The sequence below is a fragment of the Cucurbita pepo genome, chromosome LG10 (assembly GCF_002806865.2).
Source record: "Cucurbita pepo subsp. pepo cultivar mu-cu-16 chromosome LG10, ASM280686v2, whole genome shotgun sequence".
Lineage (NCBI taxonomy): Eukaryota > Viridiplantae > Streptophyta > Magnoliopsida > Cucurbitales > Cucurbitaceae > Cucurbita > Cucurbita pepo.
The window spans coordinates 1619449-1642236 of NC_036647.1; the positions used below are offsets into that span (position 1 = coordinate 1619449).

The 22788-nt window shown below is 37.8% G+C and overlaps 5 protein-coding genes across 7 annotated transcripts; 2 read left to right on the forward strand and 3 right to left on the reverse strand.

Moving 5' to 3' along the window:
- Positions 1-770: 770 nt before the first annotated feature.
- Positions 771-1800, reverse strand: LOC111803182 (60S acidic ribosomal protein P2-2-like). Its single transcript, XM_023687472.1, has 4 exons — positions 1688-1800; positions 1490-1587; positions 1124-1347; positions 771-1032 (listed from the first exon to the last, which is right to left on the reverse strand). Exons 2-4 carry the CDS (start codon positions 1575-1577, stop codon positions 1006-1008), a joined length of 339 nt encoding a protein of 112 aa, XP_023543240.1. The 5' UTR covers positions 1578-1587; positions 1688-1800; the 3' UTR covers positions 771-1005.
- Positions 1801-3289: 1489 nt separating this feature from the next.
- Positions 3290-6863, forward strand: LOC111803181 (IQ domain-containing protein IQM3-like). Of its 2 annotated transcripts, XM_023687471.1 has the most exons (9): positions 3292-3738; positions 3820-3934; positions 4009-4074; positions 4147-4235; positions 4312-4399; positions 4481-4630; positions 5634-5726; positions 6130-6231; positions 6313-6863. In XM_023687471.1, exons 1-9 carry the CDS (start codon positions 3404-3406, stop codon positions 6745-6747), a joined length of 1473 nt encoding a protein of 490 aa, XP_023543239.1. In that variant the 5' UTR covers positions 3292-3403; the 3' UTR covers positions 6748-6863. The 2 variants fall into 2 exon arrangements, with proteins under 2 accessions (XP_023543238.1, XP_023543239.1); XM_023687470.1 differs by having other exon boundaries at positions 3290-3738; positions 4009-4235.
- A 1617-nt stretch (positions 6864-8480) lies between these two features.
- Positions 8481-10495, forward strand: LOC111804234 (GDSL esterase/lipase At5g03610-like). The gene is made up of 5 exons (XM_023688967.1): positions 8481-8588; positions 8676-8876; positions 8958-9232; positions 9343-9649; positions 10184-10495. Exons 1-5 carry the CDS (start codon positions 8537-8539, stop codon positions 10393-10395), a joined length of 1047 nt encoding a protein of 348 aa, XP_023544735.1. The 5' UTR covers positions 8481-8536; the 3' UTR covers positions 10396-10495.
- A 110-nt stretch (positions 10496-10605) lies between these two features.
- Positions 10606-12165, reverse strand: LOC111804317 (GDSL esterase/lipase At5g03610-like). Its single transcript, XM_023689078.1, has 4 exons — positions 12003-12165; positions 11707-11931; positions 11237-11517; positions 10606-11170 (listed from the first exon to the last, which is right to left on the reverse strand). The coding sequence occupies exons 1-4, from the start codon at positions 12058-12060 to the stop codon at positions 10655-10657; spliced, it is 1080 nt and encodes a 359-aa protein (XP_023544846.1). The 5' UTR covers positions 12061-12165; the 3' UTR covers positions 10606-10654.
- A 3109-nt stretch (positions 12166-15274) lies between these two features.
- LOC111804239 (transcription initiation factor TFIID subunit 12) lies at positions 15275-21678 on the reverse strand. Of its 2 annotated transcripts, none has more exons than XR_002816489.1 (9): positions 21092-21678; positions 19331-19459; positions 18253-18771; positions 17968-18042; positions 16212-16290; positions 16045-16109; positions 15880-15915; positions 15618-15792; positions 15275-15539 (listed from the first exon to the last, which is right to left on the reverse strand). XR_002816489.1 is itself a non-coding variant. In XM_023688970.1 (9 exons), the coding sequence occupies exons 1-8, from the start codon at positions 21617-21619 to the stop codon at positions 15688-15690; spliced, it is 1536 nt and encodes a 511-aa protein (XP_023544738.1). In that variant the 5' UTR covers positions 21620-21678; the 3' UTR covers positions 15275-15539; positions 15648-15687. The 2 variants fall into 2 exon arrangements, 1 of the variants encoding a protein (XP_023544738.1); XM_023688970.1 differs by having other exon boundaries at positions 15648-15792.
- Positions 21679-22788: the final 1110 nt, after the last annotated feature.

A 22788-nucleotide genomic window follows, 5' to 3' on the forward strand; every position in this document is an offset into this window, starting at 1 on the left:
CTTCTTCTGACCACTTTTGGCTGCCTCCTATTTTTCTATTTCTCTCTATTTTTTTTTTAATTTCTCCATATTACTTTTATTTTTTTGAATTTTATATTCATTAAATTCATTTTACACATAGTATCAAAGCTAGATATTAGATAGTGTGCCATCAAGGACACATCCCTTATAAGCATGAGAAACTCCGAAAGATATTTGAATCATGAACCAATTTAGTTGGGATACAAATACGAGAAGGGATTTTAGTTTTTATGGTTGATTTAGGTAGGTGAGTGAATTAATTATTATAAGATAGTTATAAATATGTTATGTGAAACGAAAACCCAAAAATACAGAAAGAGATGGAAGAATAATGAGGCACAAGAAGCCATCGCTTTCAGATGCTATGACCACCATGAAAGAGATGGTTGTGAACTTGTCAGCTTCCCCAACCAAAAAGTTTCAAACAGAGAGATGGGATGTCTCCCTCTTTTCAGTGTCTCTGCTTTGGTGCCGCCTTCCCACTGCCCGCCTCCCTTTATGACTCCGTTCAATACCCATTTGGTTTGGCATCAATGCTCTGTGGATATTCCCTACTGTCAGGTGGCTCCTTATGAGCGTCCCACACCTCTTTGCAAAGTTGCTTGGATTCAACCATCAGTCAAGAACTTTTTGAGCTAAGGGATATCCAATCATACATAAATTTAAGCATAGATAAATTAAAGCAAGTTTCTTACAAGTTATGGGCTATCCAATCAGAGAGATGTTCTTGAGCTAGGGGTGAAAGAAAACGGACAAAACACTTCAAAACTTGGAAATATTTTATAGAAATGCTGAAGAACATGCCATACAAGAGACATAAACTAGCCAGGAATTGATAAATTCACATAAAACTAAATGGGTCTATAACTATAACTGGTCATAATAGTTCATCCTATATCATAATTAAGTAACCAAAAATCCAGGTCTCTAGATAGCAGTTTGAATGAATCCGAGTACTGTGTAAGGGAGGGTTGCAAAATCTGGTTAATCAAAGAGACTGAAGCACATCTCCTGTATCATACAAGCAAGAAACAAATAAGGATATTGGTTAGAAGAATAAAACAAGTTTAATTAGGATTCTGAATGAATTTGTGATACTTACATCCTCCGACTCTTCTTCATCTTCTTTCTTGTCCTCTTTCACAGGCTCGGCAGCCACAGCAGCAGAAGCAGCACCACCGCCGCCGGCAGCTACAGGAATAGCAGAACCAACAGAAGAGATTGATGCCATCTTCTCCCTTCCACTGGCTATGACCTCTGCTAAATCTCTGCCCTTAACTTGGGAAAGAAGCAACTCTATTCTTTCATCTTCAACCTCTATTCCAACTGCGAATGTACGCCGATTAACAGTTCAAATTTTCAATTTATGAACTGCATTTACCGTAATCAACCAGACTAAACGCGAAATCCAATTAATCTACTCTAATGAGTACGGAATCGAATCAAAACAAAACCCTAAATATCATACCAGAGCCGAGAATGGCGTTGATATCCTCAACGGAAGGGTGAGTGTTTCCGCCCAAAACAGCCAACAAATACGCTGCAACTATCTTCATCTCTGAAAATCTATAAAAAGAAAAGGAAGCTCGAATCAAACCGTGTTAAAACACTCTGCCAAATGTAACTAAAACAAGAACAGAATGGGTGTAGAAGACGAAGAACATACCGAAGACGGAGGAGAAAACAATCGCACAAGATGAATGGTGGAATTGGAGAAACAAACTAAGCTATATGAAAGAATTTAAAGGGGAAATTTGGAGAAATTTTCCTTATTCCCGCTGTTCCATAATTTTGATTTCTCCATTAATTTGAAATATTTTCCAAATTTATCAAACTTAGAATTTTATTCCATTTTGGTCATTTATTATTAGTCCATATATTTTTTAATAAATTTTAAAATTAGGTTAATTTATTAGTCCATATATTGCGTTTAGAATTTCCTTATATATTAAATTCAAATTTACGTGAAAAAAAAATTACCTTAAAATATTTTAACTTTCCAAGTTCTCCTCTCTAAATTTTCCAATATATTTCAAAAACATCATATTTCGACTATTTAAATTAAAAAAAAATATATTTTTTTTTATTTTTAAACTTTAAAATTTTAATTTTTTATTTAAGGACATTTCTAATATAAAAAATAGATGTATAAATAATTCTAACGATATATTTTGAGATTAAATAAATAGTAACTTATATATTTGGTAATAAATATAGTTTAAATTGATTAAATTGAATTTTGATGGCTTTTCTCGTAAATAATTGAGAGGGGACACGAATTTGATTTATGTGTGCAAATATTATAACACTACATGCAAGTATTCAACAATTCCATATGATATGGTGGAATTTGATTGGATGGGTCGCAAATTATATTAATTATCCAAATACCATTTATATACAATGTTTTTTATATTGGATTTTTAAACATTCTTCTTATTACAATATAATATTTTAATGAATTAAATGAATTAAATGAATCAATTAATAAAAATACTTTTATCTATTTAGAGTTATTTTTATTAAAATTAAAATTGAGCTAAACTTATTTACAAAATAATGTTCAATAAAATATTTGTTGAGATTCGTGTATATATACACGTGTGTAAATTATAATATAAAACAATTTAACAATCGATAAAATTAAAATTTATTATTATTTTGTGTAACAATATCCTCGAATAACATATGCTAATGGTCGACTTTCCTATATTATTATTTTATTTATTTTTAAAATTTAAAATTTAAATTAATATTTACTCTAAATAAAAAAAAGAAGCCGACGTGAAAAGAAAAAAAGGGGGGGAAAATGTGAGAAATGAAGATAATGTGGAGTATATTTATTTGTGTGGGTTGGTGAAGAGGCAAGGGGTGTGGTATACAAATAAAACAGCCCATATTTGGGACAGCCAAGTGAGGGACTCACTAAAAACTGCCCCTCGAATCATTCATTTGATGTCGATGAAAATCTTTTAGATATAAAATTTAAAACGATTTGAGTGTAGTTAAAACTGATTCAATATCATTTACTGTACTAAAACATACTTTGTGCACTTAAAAGTGGAACACTTGATATCACTTATTTATATGTTTTGTGTCACGGTCTTGCTTAGTTAAGGCGTGTTGGCTATGACCGTATGTTGGATGTCTGTCTAGGACGTGTTGTCCATGACCGCATATTCATTCTAAATTTCTTACTATTTCATGGGTTGTTTCGTCTTAGAATAGTTTTAGAGTAAATAATGAAGAAACCATGTAGAGTATTGGGCCATAGAAATAAATGCAAAGCAAAGAGTGGAACACCCTCTGCAAATAGCCTTGCCTTAAAATCCAGGCTTTCATTCTTCCATTGCAGCTCCTCCAGCTTTCATACGCTCTTTCAATGGAGGTTCAAACTCAGAGCTTCTCCACCGCCTTTGACTGTGTCCCAACCACCACCGCTCCTCCATTTTCCTACTCCTTAAACCGCATGGGCCTCCCATTTTCCTCATCCCGGACGGAAATGCCCCATTCCCCGACCCCCGCCGGTTCCATCTCCGGCAATGATTCCACCTCCCTTCGAATTGCATTTCCCTCCACATCAAACGCCGATGACTCCTTTCCTCCCTTCGCCGTACTGACGGAGCCGACGGCTGCCTTGAAACTGCAGAAGGTTTACAGGAGCTATCGTACTCGCCGGAGATTGGCTGATTCCGCCGTTGTGGCAGAAGAACTCTGGTAACACACATTTTGGATTCTGGGTATTTGAGTTTTGTTGTTTTGATGGTGGAAAATGGTGTTTATTTTGTGATGTTGAAGGTGGAGAGCCTTAGACTATGCGAGACTGAATCACAGTACAATTTCTTTCTTCAATTTCTCTAAACCTGAAACTGCAGCTTCCCGATGGACGCGAATCATGTTAAATGCTTCCAAGGTATGAATCTAACAGGAACCCATGTTAGATGCTTCGGCTCAAATTTTGCTGAACATGTTTTGTTTTGTTTGAAGGTGGGTAAGGGATTGTCCAAAGATGGAAAAGCACAAAAGTTAGCCTTTCAGCATTGGATCGAAGCCGTAATTTACATCTCCATTATTCAATTCCCTTCTTTTCCTCTCCCTTTTGCTAAACAATTTTGGGCTTTGCAGATTGATCCACGCCATCGCTATGGCCATAACTTGCATCTCTACTACGAACAATGGTGTCAAGGCGATGCTGGTCAGCCCTTTTTCTATTGGTCAGAAATAATTTCTCCCTTGATATTTCTAGAACGTGTTTACTAGGGAGAGGTTTTCATACCTTTCACTGTACAGGCTAGATGTAGGAGATGGAAAGGACTTAGAACTAAACGAGTGCCCGAGATCCAAACTCAGGCAGCAATGTATTGTGTATCTTGGACCGGTAAGTGGTTTCATTTATCATAATTTCATACAAGTTCAGCAATGATTGAGTAACAGATTGATAATTCAAGGTTGTTTTCAGCAAGAGAGGGAAGATTATGAATACATAATACTGCAAGGCAAGATTATCCACAAACAATCTGGGAAACTCTTGGACACAAGCAAAGAATCATCACCTGGAGCGAAGTGGATATTTGTCATGTGCACTGCCAAGAAACTTTATGCTGGTGAAGTGAGAATTTCTTGTGGCAGAAGAACTCTGGTAACACACATTTTGGATTCTGGGTATTTGAGTTTTGTTGTTTTGATGGTGGAAAATGGTGTTTATTTTGTGATGTTGAAGGTGGAGAGCCTTAGACTATGCGAGACTGAATCACAGTACAATTTCTTTCTTCAATTTCTCTAAACCTGAAACTGCAGCTTCCCGATGGACGCGAATCATGTTAAATGCTTCCAAGGTATGAATCTAACAGGAACCCATGTTAGATGCTTCGGCTCAAATTTTGCTGAACATGTTTTGTTTTGTTTGAAGGTGGGTAAGGGATTGTCCAAAGATGGAAAAGCACAAAAGTTAGCCTTTCAGCATTGGATCGAAGCCGTAATTTACATCTCCATTATTCAATTCCCTTCTTTTCCTCTCCCTTTTGCTAAACAATTTTGGGCTTTGCAGATTGATCCACGCCATCGCTATGGCCATAACTTGCATCTCTACTACGAACAATGGTGTCAAGGCGATGCTGGTCAGCCCTTTTTCTATTGGTCAGAAATAATTTCTCCCTTGATATTTCTAGAACGTGTTTACTAGGGAGAGGTTTTCATACCTTTCACTGTACAGGCTAGATGTAGGAGATGGAAAGGACTTAGAACTAAACGAGTGCCCGAGATCCAAACTCAGGCAGCAATGTATTGTGTATCTTGGACCGGTAAGTGGTTTCATTTATCATAATTTCATACAAGTTCAGCAATGATTGAGTAACAGATTGATAATTCAAGGTTGTTTTCAGCAAGAGAGGGAAGATTATGAATACATAATACTGCAAGGCAAGATTATCCACAAACAATCTGGGAAACTCTTGGACACAAGCAAAGAATCATCACCTGGAGCGAAGTGGATATTTGTCATGTGCACTGCCAAGAAACTTTATGCTGGTGAAGTGAGAATTTCTTTGAATATTGTCTTCATGTTCTGTTTTTTCTAGCAATGGGATAATTAATAGTATATGAATGTGTTACAGAAGAAAAAGGGAATGTTCCATCACTCTAGCTTCTTGGCTGGGGGTGCAACATTAGCTGCTGGAAGGCTGGAAACTGAGGACGGAGTTCTTAAGGTAGTTGCTTGTAGTGTTCTAGTTGAAGTGACATAAGTCATTCACTCTAATGTCAGCTTTTAAGGCACAAAAGTGTGAGATCGCACGAAAGGGGAAGGAAATATTCAAGATGTGGAAATCTTCTCTATAGTAGACACGTTTTAAAACTGTGAGGCTGACAGCGATACGTAACGAGCCAAAGCGGACAATATATGTTAGTAGTGGACTTGAGCTGTTACAAATAGTATCAAAGCCAGACACCGGAAGGTCTGTCAGCGAGAACGCTGGCCCCCAAGAGGGGTGGATTGTGAGATCCCACGACAAAGCATTCATTATAAAGATGTGAAAACTTCTTCCAGATTGACAGTGATACGTAACGAATTAAAGCGGATAATATGATATTAATGGGTTTGTTGTTGTTTAGACTATATCAGCTTACAGCGGACATTATCGGCCAACTGAGGCTAGTCTTGTCAGCTTTTTATCCTTTCTTCATGAGAATGGAGTAAATCTCGAAGAAGTTAAGGTATTTTGTTACTCCTGAGAACTCCAAAATTGTTGGGATTATAAATCTGATCAACATTTCACCTCTCTGTTGTGTCTTAAGGTCTACAAGGCCAGCGATGATTCTGAAAGCTATGGCCATGAAGGTGGAAGCGATGAGAGTTTCATATCATCAAGCCGATTAGCTGAAGTTTCCAAAGCTGAAACCAAAACAGAATACCGAAGGACGTTATCCGGGGGTCTGCCGAGCCCGAGGGCCGAGCTCCCGAGGAGTGCCATATTGGAGAGGATAAACTCCAAGAAAACAGCAAAATCATATCAATTGGGGCATCAGCTGTCACTGAAGTGGACAACGGGAGCTGGTCCGAGAATCGGCTGTGTAGCTGACTATCCTGTGGAACTTAGAGTACAAGCCTTGGAGTTTGTTAATCTATCTCCAACTGTTGGCTCTGCACAAGGTCCAAACTTTGAATCACCTGCTGTAAATTTCTGTTCTGAACTCTGCAATGGATGTCAGGATAATTCCTCTGGAAACTAAACTAATATTCCCCAGCTTTCTATGCTTTGATGTTTGATATTGAATCCTATGGACATTGTAATGCCTCTCCAACACTTTTGCTGTCGAGATTTACATCTACTATCTAGTTTGGTTGTTGTTGCTGTCCAACACTTTTCGATCTCACAATCCACTTGCTTTTGGAGCCCAGCGTTCTTGTTGGCACATCGTCTGGTGTCCACCCGTTTGAGTCTTAGTGTCCTGGCTGACACACCGCTTAGTGTCCACCCCCTTCAGGATTTAGCGTCCTAGCAGGCACACCGCTCAGTGTCCACCCCTTTGAAGCTTAGAGTCTTTGTTAGCACACTGTCCCATGTCTACCTCTCTTTGGGGCTCAACGTTTTTGCTGGCACAGCACTCAGTGTCCACCCTCCATTAAAGCTCAAAGTCCTTGCTGACACACTACCGTGTCTAGCTTTGATATCATTTATGTACATGTCTAATATATGCTCCATCTAGCTTGCCAATTTTGTATAAGCAGCAGCCAAGATGTCTATCCCTAATGCAGAAAATGTGTGCACATTCTCGACGGTGGACAATTCAGGGCCGTCAAAATCCCCTTCTTCATGGCATTAAAAGGCCCCAATTGCTTGGCCGTCCCTGAACAAATCCATCGCTGGCGAGCCTATGGAGACAGAAATCAACCCCAAAGTTGGCAAGCACATCCATTTTGTCGACAGCTATTCGCGCTGAAGGCACGCCGACGCGGGCCGTCCCTTCGGCCAGGGCGTACAACCTCGCCCTCTCCACCATCGACGCCGTGCCCCTCCGTGTTCGCATCAATCACTTCGCTCTTTCAATATCGATTTGTCAACCAATCCATTAATTTACCAAATCATATTCAATGGATTTTCCAAAATGATATCAGTATATTGCATTAAATTAACATAATATCTCACAAATTAATTATAATGATCCTCCACTTATAAGAAAAAAAAAAAATTATCTCTATTGGTATAAAACTTTTGGAGAAGTCCAAATTATGAGAGCTTATGCTCAAAGTAATGGTCTGATGCTGCTATTGATTCATCTAAAATGATTTAAACTTATGTCTTTACTTTTGATGTGAGAGACCTCATCTATTTTTTATTAATAAATTCATGATCTTCTTTTTAATAATCATCAACCGTAGCAACTAGCAACCGACACAAACAACGTTGCATAAAATTTACTTAACTAAGTATCCAAGACACCAATCGTAGAAGTTAGAGATACGAATCTCAACCACATAAACTATTGCGTCATGGGTGTATTTTGGAACCACCGATAAGAACATGGATTGGGACAAGGACGTGGATTGGGATCATGTGACAGAAAAAATCAAGAAAGCCAAGTCCTTTTACACAATAGACAATACGTATAGTATGCCAATATTGCTTCCCGTTGTTTCTTTATCCCATCTTTCTTCTTTCATAACACGTGAAACTTGATCTATAATTGTGTGTGTATTCCAATATCTACAAGTCCCATCTCTTAGGGCATCGGACAAGATTTGATATCTACGATGAAATGATATATCATCGTTACGTTTAAATTAGATATCTTCTATTACTTCTGTAATATAAGTTATTGTCAGTCTGGTTTATAAACTTTGTGTTTGATTAAGTCGTGAGGTTGACCGCTTATTTATTAGTTAATCATAATATTAAAAGTTTATGGATTTGTTATACGCTCGACGCGATTAATCGGTTGATGCACCTCCGAAACACTATTTATACGATGCCATTGAAGTGGTTTGAGCATGAAGTGAAACACAAGACCAAACTTGTCAATGGAGTCAACAAAGCTCTTCCTTCCATTCTTCACTCTCTCTCTTCTCTCAGGTTGGAGATCAATGTGTCATGGTGTTTCTAGATAATTAAAGCTTTTTGAATTTGAGTTGAAGAGCTGTGCATGTTTTTGTTTTTCAGGGCTAGGGTTAGCTCGTCATCACCATCATCAGCATCGCCATCTTCAAACGAGCAAGCTCTTCGTGTTCGGGGATTCATACGTCGACACGGGCAACACTAGTCCGTCTGATCCAAATTATCCAAAGACTCCATATGGGGTTACTTTTCCTGGGCATCCCGATGGACGTTTCTCGAATGGTCGTGTTCTGACCGATTACGTAGGTAAATGATCATGCCTCACATCGCAATCGCACTCTAAGTTTGTTCGTAAATTGTGTTGTAACCTCCAATGAACATATGCAGCAAGAATTATAGGCCTCAAATCTCCAATCCCATATAGAGTTGTGGAAAAGGAGGGAGTGGAAGGGGCAAAAGATGGCGTCAACTTTGCTTATGGTGGCACCGGTGTGTTCAAAACGGGGTATGATTTGCCAACAATGACCACACAAATTGACTTCCTACAATACCTTATTGCAAACTCTACGTTCACGCCTCAAGACATTAACTCCTCCTTTGCCCTTGTCTCGGTTTCGGGCAACGACTATTCTTATTACCTCTCCACAAATGGCTCGATTAAGGTAAAGAATAGGTTCATGCGTCTCGTATGCATGTATTGCATTATTGTCAAGGATGTAGAGAATTTTTGTGGTTGTTTGTTAAATTTGTGTTTGTGGGTGTTTGGGTGTAGGGCTTTGTACCGCTCATCGTACGAGTCGTAAAGCAAATCGGAGTGAACTTGAAACGCATCCATAGCTTGGGAGTGAAGAAAATAAGTATAACAGCATTAGGGCCGCTGCAATGTGTGCCTGAAATCACATCAAGTTCTGATTTCAAGCACTGCAATTCAAGTCTAGCACTGTTGGTTGATTTCCACAACCTTTTGTTACGACAAGCTGTGGACAAACTGAACAAGGAAACAAATGATTCTCCTTTCTTCATTCTTGATCTCCATGCTGCATTTTTATCTATAATCCAAAACAAAGGAGACCCTCAAGGTAAACCTAAGTCTAACGCTTCGAAAACATGAACGATAGCAACCCTGGCCCTTTTTAGGTTTTCCCTCGTGATTTTAAAACTCGTTTAGTCTGTTAGGTAGAGATTTCTACCCCTTATAAGAATGTTTCATTCTACTTTCCAACCAACGTGGGGTTTCACAATCTATCCCATTTAGGGGCTCAGTGTCATAATTGGCACACTTGTACATACACATTTACAAGAATGTTTCATTCTACTCCCCAAACGATGTGGGGTTTCACAATCTACACCCTTTAGGGGCTCAGTGTACTCATTGGCACACTTGTACAACCCAAGCCCAAACCTACGGCAAGCAGATAAACAAAAGTTAAACTCTCGTTCATACTCCTGCAGTGAACTATTTCCTTGCTCTATGCTTAGAAATTCACGTTACTTCAAGGGTGTGGAAAAATACCCCGGGCTTATAAGCTATTTTAAAGACCCATTTTAAAAGCTTGATAGAAATCCTAGAAGGGAAGAAACCCTAATATTTTTAGCTGGTTTTATGGATGCAGGAAGCATAAAATTTGAAACCCCATTGAAGCCATGTTGCTATGGAGCAAGCCCTGGGTATTATTGTGGGAGTGTGGATGAAGATGGGCAGAAGAAGTATGTATTATGCGAAGATCCTAACTCAGCCTTCTTTTGGGACGAGGTGCACCCAACTCAACAGGGATGGATTGCGGCGCTTACCTTCTTGATCTCCACTATGAAACAACATGTGTAGACCAAGTGGGTCACCATTTTATGTTCTCTACTACCTTTGCCTCACTCAATTCCTGTCTCTCTCTATCAATTTAATAAAGCTTCTGGCTAAAGTTCTTGAACTCACTGTTGTAGGTTAATTAATAACCATATTGTAGCTAAATTAATAAAAATACTTTAGACTTTTAAAATTTTCAATAATAAAAGTTTCATTAATATGTTCTAGAATATTTTAATTGATTTTGATAGGGAAGAGGTTTATTAGCCTCCATTAATTCAACTTAAAAATGGTTGCGAAAGCTTTTAAAAGCAGAGAAAGCAGCGGCCCATCCTTGTTGCGTAGGATGCACCGAATCCCAAAAGAAAGCTGCTTTGTGATCCTCACATAACACATACATCTTCTTCCCTTCTCCGTCCACACTCCCGCAACTAAATCCACTCCCCACTCCATGACAACACGGCTTCAATGGCGTCTTGAACTCTCCATTGTTGTATCTCTTCCGCCCTTCAATTATGGACATGAACGCCCCATACACATCAACAATAAACACCTTCGAAGAATGCTTCGTTTCTTGGTTCAGCTTCTTCACACCTTCCTTCAACAACAAGTTGTGAAACTGCACCAACGAGTTTACTGTTTCATTGCATTGCTTGTATGATGAGGGCGCTGTAAATACCGGAAGACATCCCAATGGGCCTAGCCCTGTCACCGCTATCTTCTTCACTCCCAACCCCCCAATGCGTTTCAAATTCACGATGATCTGATTCACTACCGACATTATGAACGGTTTCAATCCCTGTAAAACACATCGGAATTTCAGTTTGTGATTCTCTTGGGGTTAGATTAAGGAATTGATTGATACCTGTCTAGTGCTGTTCATGGCGAAGTAAAAGGAATAGTCGTTGCCGGAAGCAGAGACGAGTGCGACAGAGGATTGGGCGTCTTTATTGGTGAATATGGAATCGCCATGTCGGAGCTGTTGAAAGAAGTCGATCTGGGTTGTCATGTTTGGAAAAGGATACTCTGTGTCGAAGACGCCGGTTCCCCCAAATGCAAAGTTTACTCCTGTTTCTTTCAATCTTCTCAACCCGACTCTGTTTCGGACACTGAATGGAATCGGAGATTTCAACCCGACATGTCTCGCTGCATTCAATTATTCCCATACGTTCCATTAAATTTCGAGATTAAGATCATTTTAAGGCCTCGTTTGACAGCCATTTGTGTTTAGTAAGAACAGGACGGTCGGAAAATCGGCGAAACAGAGAGAGACAGAAACAGAGACAGAAACAGAAACAGAGACAGAAACAGAGACAGTGACAGAGATTTGTTTACCTGCAAAATCAGTGAGAACACGACCATCGGAGAAACGGCCAATGGGTTTTCCTGGAAAAGTAATTCCATAAGGAAATTGCAGAGCGGGGGAAATGGGAAAAAGAATGTTGCCGGTATCAGCATAGGAATCCCCAAAAACAAACAGCTTTGTTGGCCGGAAACGGTGGCGGAGATGGCGGCGGCGGTGGTGGTGGTGATTGTAAACGCCACCAGCCGATCCTCGTCCTAAATGGAAGAAATTAGAGAGAGAACAAACAGAAATTGTGAAGTAAATCAAATAAGCACAGAATCCAAACCTGAGAAGAGAGAGATGAGAAGGAGGAGAGAGAAGAGAAGGCGGAGAACAAAATCCATTATCTTGATAATGATTGAATTATAAGGCGAAAGGGAAATTGTTGCAGGTGTTTGATTACTGGATCGTATGCTTTCACAACGTTAAGCGGTGGCCGGCGGAGAAGCCGCTTGTTCTTGTAAGCTTGAATACAATCGGTGAAGACTCGACAACATATACATGTAATGTTTAACGACAAACAAACGACATCACTTTGGACACTTGTTTTTCATCCTTAAATGAATTGTTTGGTAATCTTTTTGTTTCTAGTCTGTTTTTCTATTTTCAAATTTCCACGTGTTCAATAATTATTATCATTTTTCGTTTTTCATAAACTACATCACAGCTATAATTATAAATCATACAATATCATAACTCAATTGTATGGTTATCCAAACCCTTGACAATCGAGTCAGGTTCACGATTAAAAGTTAGTTGCCGAATCTCTAATTGTCCCCATATAACTGTATACATCGTAAATTTATGACATAGAGACATAATAGCGATCTAAATATAATTGTGCGTACGCATTTCAGTAAACGTACATAATCACATTCAACATGTGTCGTCTCAACTCATTCTATGCTCAAACATATATAATCGGGTTTCTTGATAAATGTGCATCATAACATTTAACGTACTCTTACATACATTAAACTAACTCATTTCATCCTCAAATTTCTATGACATACTTCTTATATCATACTTTCATATATACGACGACCATAGCTAAATCTAAGATTTTGAGGTGCCACTTAACTGAAAAGTGTGACACTTTTTGTTTTTGTTCCGATTTCCATTGTTAATAACTAAAATCCTCAAATAATTCCAAATCGGAGTTAAAACGAGAAAATTACGCAAAAAGAACAAATTTGGTCCAATTGAACAGAACCAGGTCAGATTGGCCCAATTGGACATAACCGGGTTGGGCTATCGGTTCGGCCCACTAACCGGGCGGGTCGTCGGGTCGGCCGCACGCCCGTTGGGCCGAGTGCCCAAGCTGGGCCGCATGGGACGCGCGGCCCAGTTGGGCCACGTGGGCTTTGCACCCTTTTTTTTTTTCTTCTTCTCTCTCATCTTGAGCGTGTGTTTCTCTCACCTCTGACTTCCTCTCCTCAACATGTATTTTTTAATTTTTTAAAAGAAACACTTTTCCAATTTTATTTTTTTAGATTTTTTTTTTAGTTTAAGGTTATTATTGAAAATTTTGAAAGTCGATAAAATAAAAGTTTATATGTGTTTTTTTATTAATTGAACCTTTTAAAAAATTATTGCAAAGAAGTAAATAAGAAAATTATTCCAACTCGGGATATTCACTAGGTAAGGTAGAGACTAAGAAGATTATTTCGCCTCTCGTTTCATCTCATCTCCATGAAATTCTTCATTTATGTTTCCCTCTCACAATCCACCCATCCTACCCAGCTCTAATACCATTTGTAACAATTAAATTCTACCTCGAGTAAATATTTGTCCATTTTGGTCCCATATGTATCGTCATTAGCCTCAATTAGATTTCATTAGATAATGTGTGGTTGGTAAACAAGGAAAGAGGAGGTAAAGAAAAGAAATAGAACGAGAAGAAGTTCATCAGTTGTGCTCCGTTTTATAATCATTTAGTTTTAGAATAAAGCAAAATAGATGTAATTTGGACTGATTTTTTGAGGAGGGTATCATATGACCATGACATTGCATATATATTATTTGTGGGTAAAGCATATATTATATTGTGGAATGTGTTTAATATATATATATTGGTAATGTGGCACAAGAAATTTGGATTAATCGTCAGGCTTTAACTTTTTTGGTAAATTATAGCTGGAGCTACGGTGTATAAAAATGACATTAGCTACCTACCAAATATTGAAATCTATTTTCCTTATATATTTCTTTTGATATTATGATCTACCAAATATTAAAATCTATTTTTCCTTATATATTTTTTTTAGTATTATAATGATGAAGCCGATCTTCCTTTTGTATTCATGATTTGTATTCATTATTTTAATTTTGAGAGATCTAATTTAAAAATGAATTTCACGAATCAAAACTGAAATCTTTACATGATTTGGATTTTATTGATGAAAGTTATGAATGGAAGGATTGAATCGAGTTAAGTTTAAACATTTTTTTCAACCTTAAATAATAGACTCAATCAATCATAAAATGTTAGAGGTAAAATATCTATTTATTTATTTATTTATTTATTTTAGATTTATTGGGATGAAACTTTTGTTTTACGTATTTGAAATATTTATTTATTTAAAAAAAAAATTAATTAAAGTTTGCAATTCAATTTCAACCAAGTTTTTAAAAATTACCTTCAAAAGACCATAAACCCATGGCCAAAACTTGTTCCAAACAAAAGAAAATTACAGTGATCACAGAAAATGAGAGATTGGGTTGAAGGGAACCCGATAATTGATAAACTAAGTGAGAAAAATCATGAATAATTGATAAACTAAACCCTTCTTACTGGAATTGGGTTTCTGTTTAGGGTAATATATAAGAGATTGGAAGCGAAGTGGGTTTTCTATAAGGATTATAACGTAATTGGAGTGGGTGAATGTAATGGCCCAAACCCACCGTTAACCGATAGTCCTTTTTGGGTTTTCCCTTCTAGACTTCCCCTAACGTTTTGAAACATGTCTACGAGGGACATGTTTCCACACCCAATGTTTCATTCTCCTCTCCAACCAATGTGAGATCTCACAACCCACCTCATTCGGGGCCCAACATTCTCACTGGCACTCGTTCCCCTCTCCAATTAATGTGAGACCTCCCAATCCACCCATTTTGGGGCCAGCGTCTTCACTAGCACACCCTTAAGAAGAGATTTCTACACCCTTATAAAAAATGATTCGTTCTCTTCTCTAACACACATGGGATCTCACAACCCACGTGAGGTCTCACAGAACTAAAACTTCTTTGACAGGAAGCCTTCAGTTCTTTGACAGGAAGCCTTCTAAGTGTGGTCAGCTCCACTGCTTAATTAAGGGACAGGCTTTCCCCTCAAAATTTCAGATGATTTTATAATATAATGACCCTGAACCATCGAATTCATAAACGTATAGACCCACTTATCATATGCTTTCATGCTTATTGTTTAAGTAAATGATGAACCACCATACCGAACTATCTGATTGTTCCTACATTAAAATGAATTGATGAATAAATGATCTACTCAATACTTACATCCTTGATAACCTCCTTTGAAGTTGAGGCATGTCCTGCCGGCAATAGACTAACTAATTCTGGATCAATTGTCAGAGCCACTAAAGCAGTCATAACATAATTCACTAAAAAATTTGCACAGGTTAACAAAAATATCTTTTCAAGATTAGAGTAGCCAGAACAGTGTCAAAATGATTCTCCAACCTTCTCCTTTTGACAAATTAAAGATTAAAGGCATTGAACAAACCATTAGCCTCTCTACCTTTACAGACGTGCAATGGAGCGCAATTCTCAATCTTCAATCTTTCACCGTCGAAAATCATGACACTTCCTGTATGTCAATACAAGTTACAAATATCAGCACCTGCTGATACACGTTTTATATGCTAGCCACAAACAACTTGCATACCTTCTCGATTCCAGTACCATCAGTATATACCTCATACAAATTCACATAGCTGGAGCTTTTGGTGAGCATGCTAAACTGCAGGTGTTTTTGCCAGACTGCTTTTGGTATTTCCAGCGGCCTGTCCGGCAGAACTCCTGGTACTTGCCATCTCACTTGCCACAATAGACTTTTTGACCTGCCAGGAAAAAACAGGATTTGACATTGAATGAACCGTAACATCACATTTCAAAAGTGCCATAAATAATAGAGAGGGGCCACTCACTGCTGCAAGACGCTCTCTATGAGTATCATTTGTAAGCTGCAAAAATTTCAGATAAATTTTATGAGGAAAGAAAGTTCAATTCTTTAAGGCTTGACCACCATTGACAAGAAGAAAGTTATTAGCACAACTGCCACTACAGATACTAGCCACCAATTATATATGTACCGGTTTTCTGAATATCTTAATCTCGTCACTGCAAAACCCAGGAAGTGTTATATTCCAGTTTTTTTCTGCGTAGAAGTAGAAGAGAGAGTCAATAATGAGCAAACAATATATTTGTAAGATTCGAGTCTTAAACATAGCTATTGGCTGTCCGGTAGCAAATAACCAACCAAGATGTAGAAGGATGTCTTTTGCTTCCAATGTGGTTGATTTGCGATGCTTTGCTAATGAGCAACCAAATGTCGTAATCTGCACAAACAACCAGAAAAGGTATTAATTAATAACAAGCTAAGGGGAAGTATGGCAACATAAACATATCAGACGCACCCTCAAATGATTCAACAGAAAGTCCAAATTGATCAATTCCAAATATTCGCTATTTTTCAGATGCACCCTCAAAAGATTTCAGTAAGACCTTAAAATAACTTTTTACAATCGTATTAACCTTTAAAGAACATTTCAGAAGCATCATAGGTGGATATATGTATATACATGCAACCTCTCAATCTATTACATGCCCCTATTCAATATGCCAAAATCAGTGAAGTGGTGAACAGCTTTGCCATTTTGAAAAGATTCTAAGAAATATCTTTTAGGAAGATGCCTCAAGTGAAGGGGGTTCCTTTTCTTGGGTTCCCAAACCTCAAATGAGGATACCTTGGGAGGATATCTGGTCCCTTACTAGATTTATGCCTCTCGGGACTCCTATTTTGTTCTTTGGAGAAAAGTTAGCCTTCTTAAATCTAAAGGGCTCCCTTGGCATTGGCCAACATATTGAATACAAAAACATTGCTCTTCTCAATAAAATAGCTAATGGCTATGGAGATTCCTTTCAGAACAAAACTGGCGCAAAATTAAGTATGATATTTCTTAATATGGTTGGAAAATTCCTATCATCATTTTATATGTTGCAATATTTATATGCTTGAATGAGAGTTTCTTACAGGCATACTATTTTTATTATGAATATCTTTTCATCCACCCCAAGTTCAAGCCTCAATTGGTCTCTTGCTTTGGTAGTTTCTACACCTTGGCATGTCTTGCATCATAAAACCACCACTCTTACTCTTAAAATGCATTTTCCATTCCCATTGAAATTCAAGGGACTTGATGGGATAGCCTCAAAGGATTCAAAAGGACCCCACTTTCCCTCTCCCTCTATTCTCTCTCCTCCTTTTGCTGAGGATAGCCGATAGGTAGTAGATAAATAATTATGATAATTTAAACTACACGTAATGAAATATTCAATTTATCATGAGAAAATACTAGCTAAACATGATTTGAAAGTTAACATTGCCATCTATGATTCCTGTACAGCTCTTGGGATTGTACGAACAACCAAACCCACTATCCAACATTGAACATCCTTGGGCATCCAATCTCTAATATACTCAAACATCCAACAAAACCTTGGAACAACAACAACCTAGCTTAAGACTGATAGAACCCTAATATAGTGAAATATAAAAGATAATGGAATTCAATGACTCCCCCATGTTTTGAGACACTTGGAACCTCCCCTCTTGAGAAACCACTCAAGTCTAAATCAATCAATTAAACAATTCTCTACCTTCATCCTTTTCCACCTCCTCTATTAATAACAATCACCCTAACAACTTCCCTAACTAATTACTATTATACCTTAAAATGTCTAATTATGCCTAATAGCATTCCTATCAGTGACTTAAGTAAGGAAAACTATTAATAACGTAGTTCAAAACATTAATGAATTTTGAAGAATGATTTCCAATCCATCCTTTCTTATTACCCATTTAAGAGGATAGTCCATTTCTCATCCTTGTTGGGTAAAATGAGATCTTTAAGAGTGAAAAACCAAAATCTAATCCATTGGAGCGATTAAGGAATAATAATAATGAGAAACTATAAAATATTCTAATGAACATAACGTTAAATTTAATTACTCACTGATTCAACAAACTCTTCTGCTAGATCAACAAGTAAATCTTCCACTTCAGGATCCAATCTTTCAGATGGATCAATCTGCGCAAAGAAAGTTCCATAAATCAGAAGTAAAATATAGGACTGGAGACCCAACACCAAAATTAAAGGCGAATAAAATTTGCATGAAATAAGTTAAGAGCATATTTGACTTCAGAAATTATTTAATCTCTATCCTATCAACTATGCACCATAATCCAAATTATTGTCACCAACAACAACTTCACAAGAAAAGAAAAGCTAATTACTAACCTGGTTAACCAATTCGCCAATACTTCTTTTGCTGAGAATTCTACTACAGGGTTCTTCAGTTTCTGCGCTTACAGCTCTGCTCTGGGACATTGTCTGTGTATTACTAGTTTGTGAAGGTGCAAGAGGAGAAGCCTTCGGGTTTGCTGGCCCCTGAGCTCTTGCAGCCTGTTGTTGATGTGGTAAGCCTTGTGAACTCCTTGATGGTTGAAACTGTTGTGCAAAATGCTCTTGCTGCTGATGTGATTGTGCAGGTTGTTGCTGAGGGGTTGATGAAATTTGCTGTTGCTGAGAAGCTGGAATTAAGGGATGGTTCTGTTGTTGAGGGATATGTGATCTTTGTTGCAAAGCAGGTGAGTTTGCCTGTGGTCTATATGAAGGTGTTGGAAGTGGTGGTTTTCCTTGTGAGGTAGATGGCAACCATGGCTGATTGGAGGGTTGCATACCTTGTGATGTGTTTGGCAATGAAGAACTTGGAGAACTTGCTGATGGAACTCTCAAGAGTCCATGGCCTTGGAAGTTCTAAAATTTGGAAAAGTTAACAAAATTTAGTAAGAAAGGCGCAAGTTTAATAAAATAAAGTTCTTCATAGAGAATCCACTTGGACAGAGGTAGCAAGAAGAAGAAAATGTATTTGAATATAAAAGCTAGACAAACACACAGTTAAGACATATACCACCATAATGCACATTAATACAAACTGAACATTTTCCCACCTAAACTAAATGTAACACAATCTCTCACCTAACCAAATGAGAAGTCCACTATCTTCAACAACTACCGTTCCAACAAAAGATGAATAAACTAATTGGGTCATGAGTTGTTTATAGCATGCAAAAGCAATTGCCATCACGATTTTGTAATATGAAGATTTTGAAGATCTTAAAGAATCAAGAAATGAGCACAAAATAATAGTGGATTGAGACAACCCACGGCTTCCCAAAATAGATGAAAATTTTGTTTGTGACTATGAGCTTCGAAATACGTATTTGATTGCAGCAACATTTTAACCAAACGCGTGGATCCAAACAGAATATTAATAATCGATAATCAATTTTTCAGCTAGATAGTTGTTACTAACTTGGGCAGTTGAGTTTGGGGTAGATGGCATCCTGAGAGAGGATTGCACTGGTCTCTGCGGCATATGAGAACTAGAACCACTTGATCCCAACATTCCCAAACCCTGCATTCCTTGCATAGGAGGTCTCACCTACATGTTCCAAACAACCATCAAATAAAGTAGCAGACAATTAATCCAATCAGAAGAGCATATGAGTATGATGCAAACGATAAACTATGCATATAAAATGCTACAAAAAGTTTATACCAGGACACCTGAATCACTATTTTTCAACACCAGTTACAGATGGTGGAAAGGAAAGGAAAGAAAACAAATTTTGTTACAAATTCTGTATGTCTACTCATACCTCGATGGTAGGATTAGTTTACCAGAACATTAATTTCAGAATGTCAATATTCTTTGTTAAAAAGGAGGGAACTTTCTTTCTCTTGTTTTACTTTTATCCTTCCATAGCAGTATTTTAAACCCAAAAAGAAAAAACTGCAGGTTGTGGGAAATGAAATAGAAAAACTGAAGCAACTAACTTATGGTTTTGATGTGCAAGAATGTGTACATTTTAAATATATTTACTTTTTTTACAAGAAACCGCTACCATATAATGAAAATCGAAAGAAACAACAGGGTAATAAAACTTGTTAAAGGAGATGAGAAACCCCCCTGAAGACCAACGGGTTACAAAAAGTAAGCCCAATTGGTAAGAATATGCACAAAGTCATAATTGCAAAATGAATTCGAAATACACCAGATGGTTGCAAATAGTTGAATAGAATCCCAAATTCCCTCCGAACTCATGTACTTCTCTTTGAAGATCCTTTGACTGCTCTTGAGCCAAATCCTCCATAACGGAGCCATGAAAGCATTTGTCCAGATAACTCTTTCCAGAAAAGGGGTTCCCACATCCCAATTGAATGACAGCCTTACTAATGGAGTTTGAGAGGCATCGTTGCAAACCAAAAATCTGAAAAAGCTTGCCCCAAAGGCCTCGAGTAATGTCACAATGAAAAGACAGATGCTCATGAATTTCCAGCCCACCTTTACACATAACACACCAGCTGAGCGCTAAGCATAACTCTGAATTCTTCCTTCGGATCAAATTGTTAGTGCTTCGTTTTCCTGGAGGCATGTCCTGAGAGAAACTTTAACCTCCTTAGGCACGTTGGCTTTCCATGTGATGTCAATCAGAATTGGATCAAAAGCAGAGCAGTTGTTACCGTTACCGAGAGCTGGAGTCAGTGACTTAACAGAAAGCTTCCCAATTTGATGGAGGGACCAACTTTTGTAATCTTCCCTCGTCAAAAGGCTAGTGGCCACAAGAATGGATAGGATCTGCCTCTTCCCTGCACTCTACCTCCGTAAGACTTCTTCTAAACCCAAAATCCCAAGACTTTGAATCTTCAGACCAGCATTGCCCCACTATATAATTACTTTTATAGCCACATCTGACACTGACTAGTAGTCAGTTTAGATTCATTCTATTAGAATTGTACCATTTACCTCGAACACTAATTAACTTATCATTCATATTTAACAAAATAGATGATGTTACTCAATTGTTGTTGTATCCCTCATCTTGTTACTTTCTATACAAGTCGATTACTTTGACTTTCACAAAATTTAGGTGGCCAAATCATGGAAAAAAAAAAAAGTTGCTAGCAGACTATCAGTGTACAACATAACAAAAGAGGCTAAAGTCTATAATTAAAGTTCTTCAAGTCTACTTCTACGGTCGTTATATATGTAAAATGATGGAGAAAAACACACCTGGGAAGGAGTTGCATTGGAGGCCGGTTCCGACATGCTGACGCCACCTCGGCCCAACCCACCAAAGTGCTGGCCATAAGATGCAGAAAATGAAGCAGGCTGAGGAGAAGGAGTTGGCTGGTGAGCTGGAACCCCAATGGCGATGCCGCCCCTTTGGGCTGGAGAAGAAGCAGCAACAGGGCGAGGTGAAGGAACTCCAGACGAAGCAGAAGGCGAAGGAGAAGAAAAATGAGAGAAATGCGAGGGCGGTTGCCAAGTTCCAGACAATGCGGTGGAAGGCCTAGTTACTTGCTGTGAAGTGGGGAGAGACTGTTGCTGTTGTGACGGCTGGTTGGGCAGAGGAGTTGAGGCCTTGGAATTGGGGTTCTGATTTTGGAATGAACTCGGATTGATATTAGGGTTTGCATTTGGGGATGATTGCGGTGGAGCTGCAACGGAAGTTGTGGCGGAGGAGACTGTTGTAGCTGGAGGTGGATGAGGAGAAGAGGCTGCCGGAGGTTCGGACGGTGACTGTGTCGAAGAATCCATTGAAGTCGAGATCGAAGGTAAAATCCCCGGCTGGTGGCTAATGCCAATTCATCCGCAACAGTTTATGATATTTTATAAGAGAGTGCTTTTTACGAAAATATCCTTTAAGGTTGGATGGATCGAGATTGAAACGTATTTGACGCTCAACTCCCATCCTGTCCGTCAATTTTCTTTCATGTCCCCATCCGCCGTTGACCACCAGGCCTTGCAAAAGCGGGAGTACTATTGGCCCGGCATGCCAGACGACGTTGCTGAGTATGTGAAGATGTGCCTCGTGTGTCAACAGGACAAGGTCGAGCGGGACAGACTCTTGAGGCTCTTGGAGTATTATTTACTCTTTTTATATATATATATATAATTCTAAATTATCGAAGAAGTTTATTTTATTTCTGTCATCTCACTTTTACCGCGATAAAATAAAATTTATACGTAGAATGATGAAATATAGTTTAATGCATATAATATATAAAGTATTTCAATAACATATCAATATGAGTATAGTTCAATTGATGGAGGTATATATCACCAATTATTTTTAAGTTCTTCTTAATAATCTTATCCTCAAGATAGGATTATTCGTCACAATTATCGTCCGAATCTCTAACAGCTTCTTAATAGTCTTAAATGGCGACATAAAATAAATATCACCATCCTACTTGGACGCCACTATTACCTTCGATATGGCAGTTCAATCTCGAGCACTATTTAAGTTACAATTTTATTTTTTATTTTATTTTAAAATTTATATCTAAAATATCTTTAAAAACTTTGATACGCGATGGATGAATAAGATTTTTAAACTTTAATTTAATATATTCCAAACATATTTTAAACTTTGAAAAAATAAATTAATATAATAAATATAAAATTAAATTAAAAAACAAAATTATTAGCTTATTACAACGGCCTCTCTCTCATCCGTATCCTGCGCCGCTGCTGACACCGCAAACGAATATCATTCTTCCCCCGAACTTATCTGCTAACGCGCGCCCGCGCGCCCATTCATGCATATGCTTTTCATTTTTAATTAAATTTATTTATTCATGATTTTCTTTATTTTTGGTCTTCGACTGTTTTTTTTTTCTTCTTTTTTTCGTACCTAATTTCATTGAATGAATATTTAATTTTAATATTTATCACCGGCCTAACTTTTTTAAAAGGGTAATTCA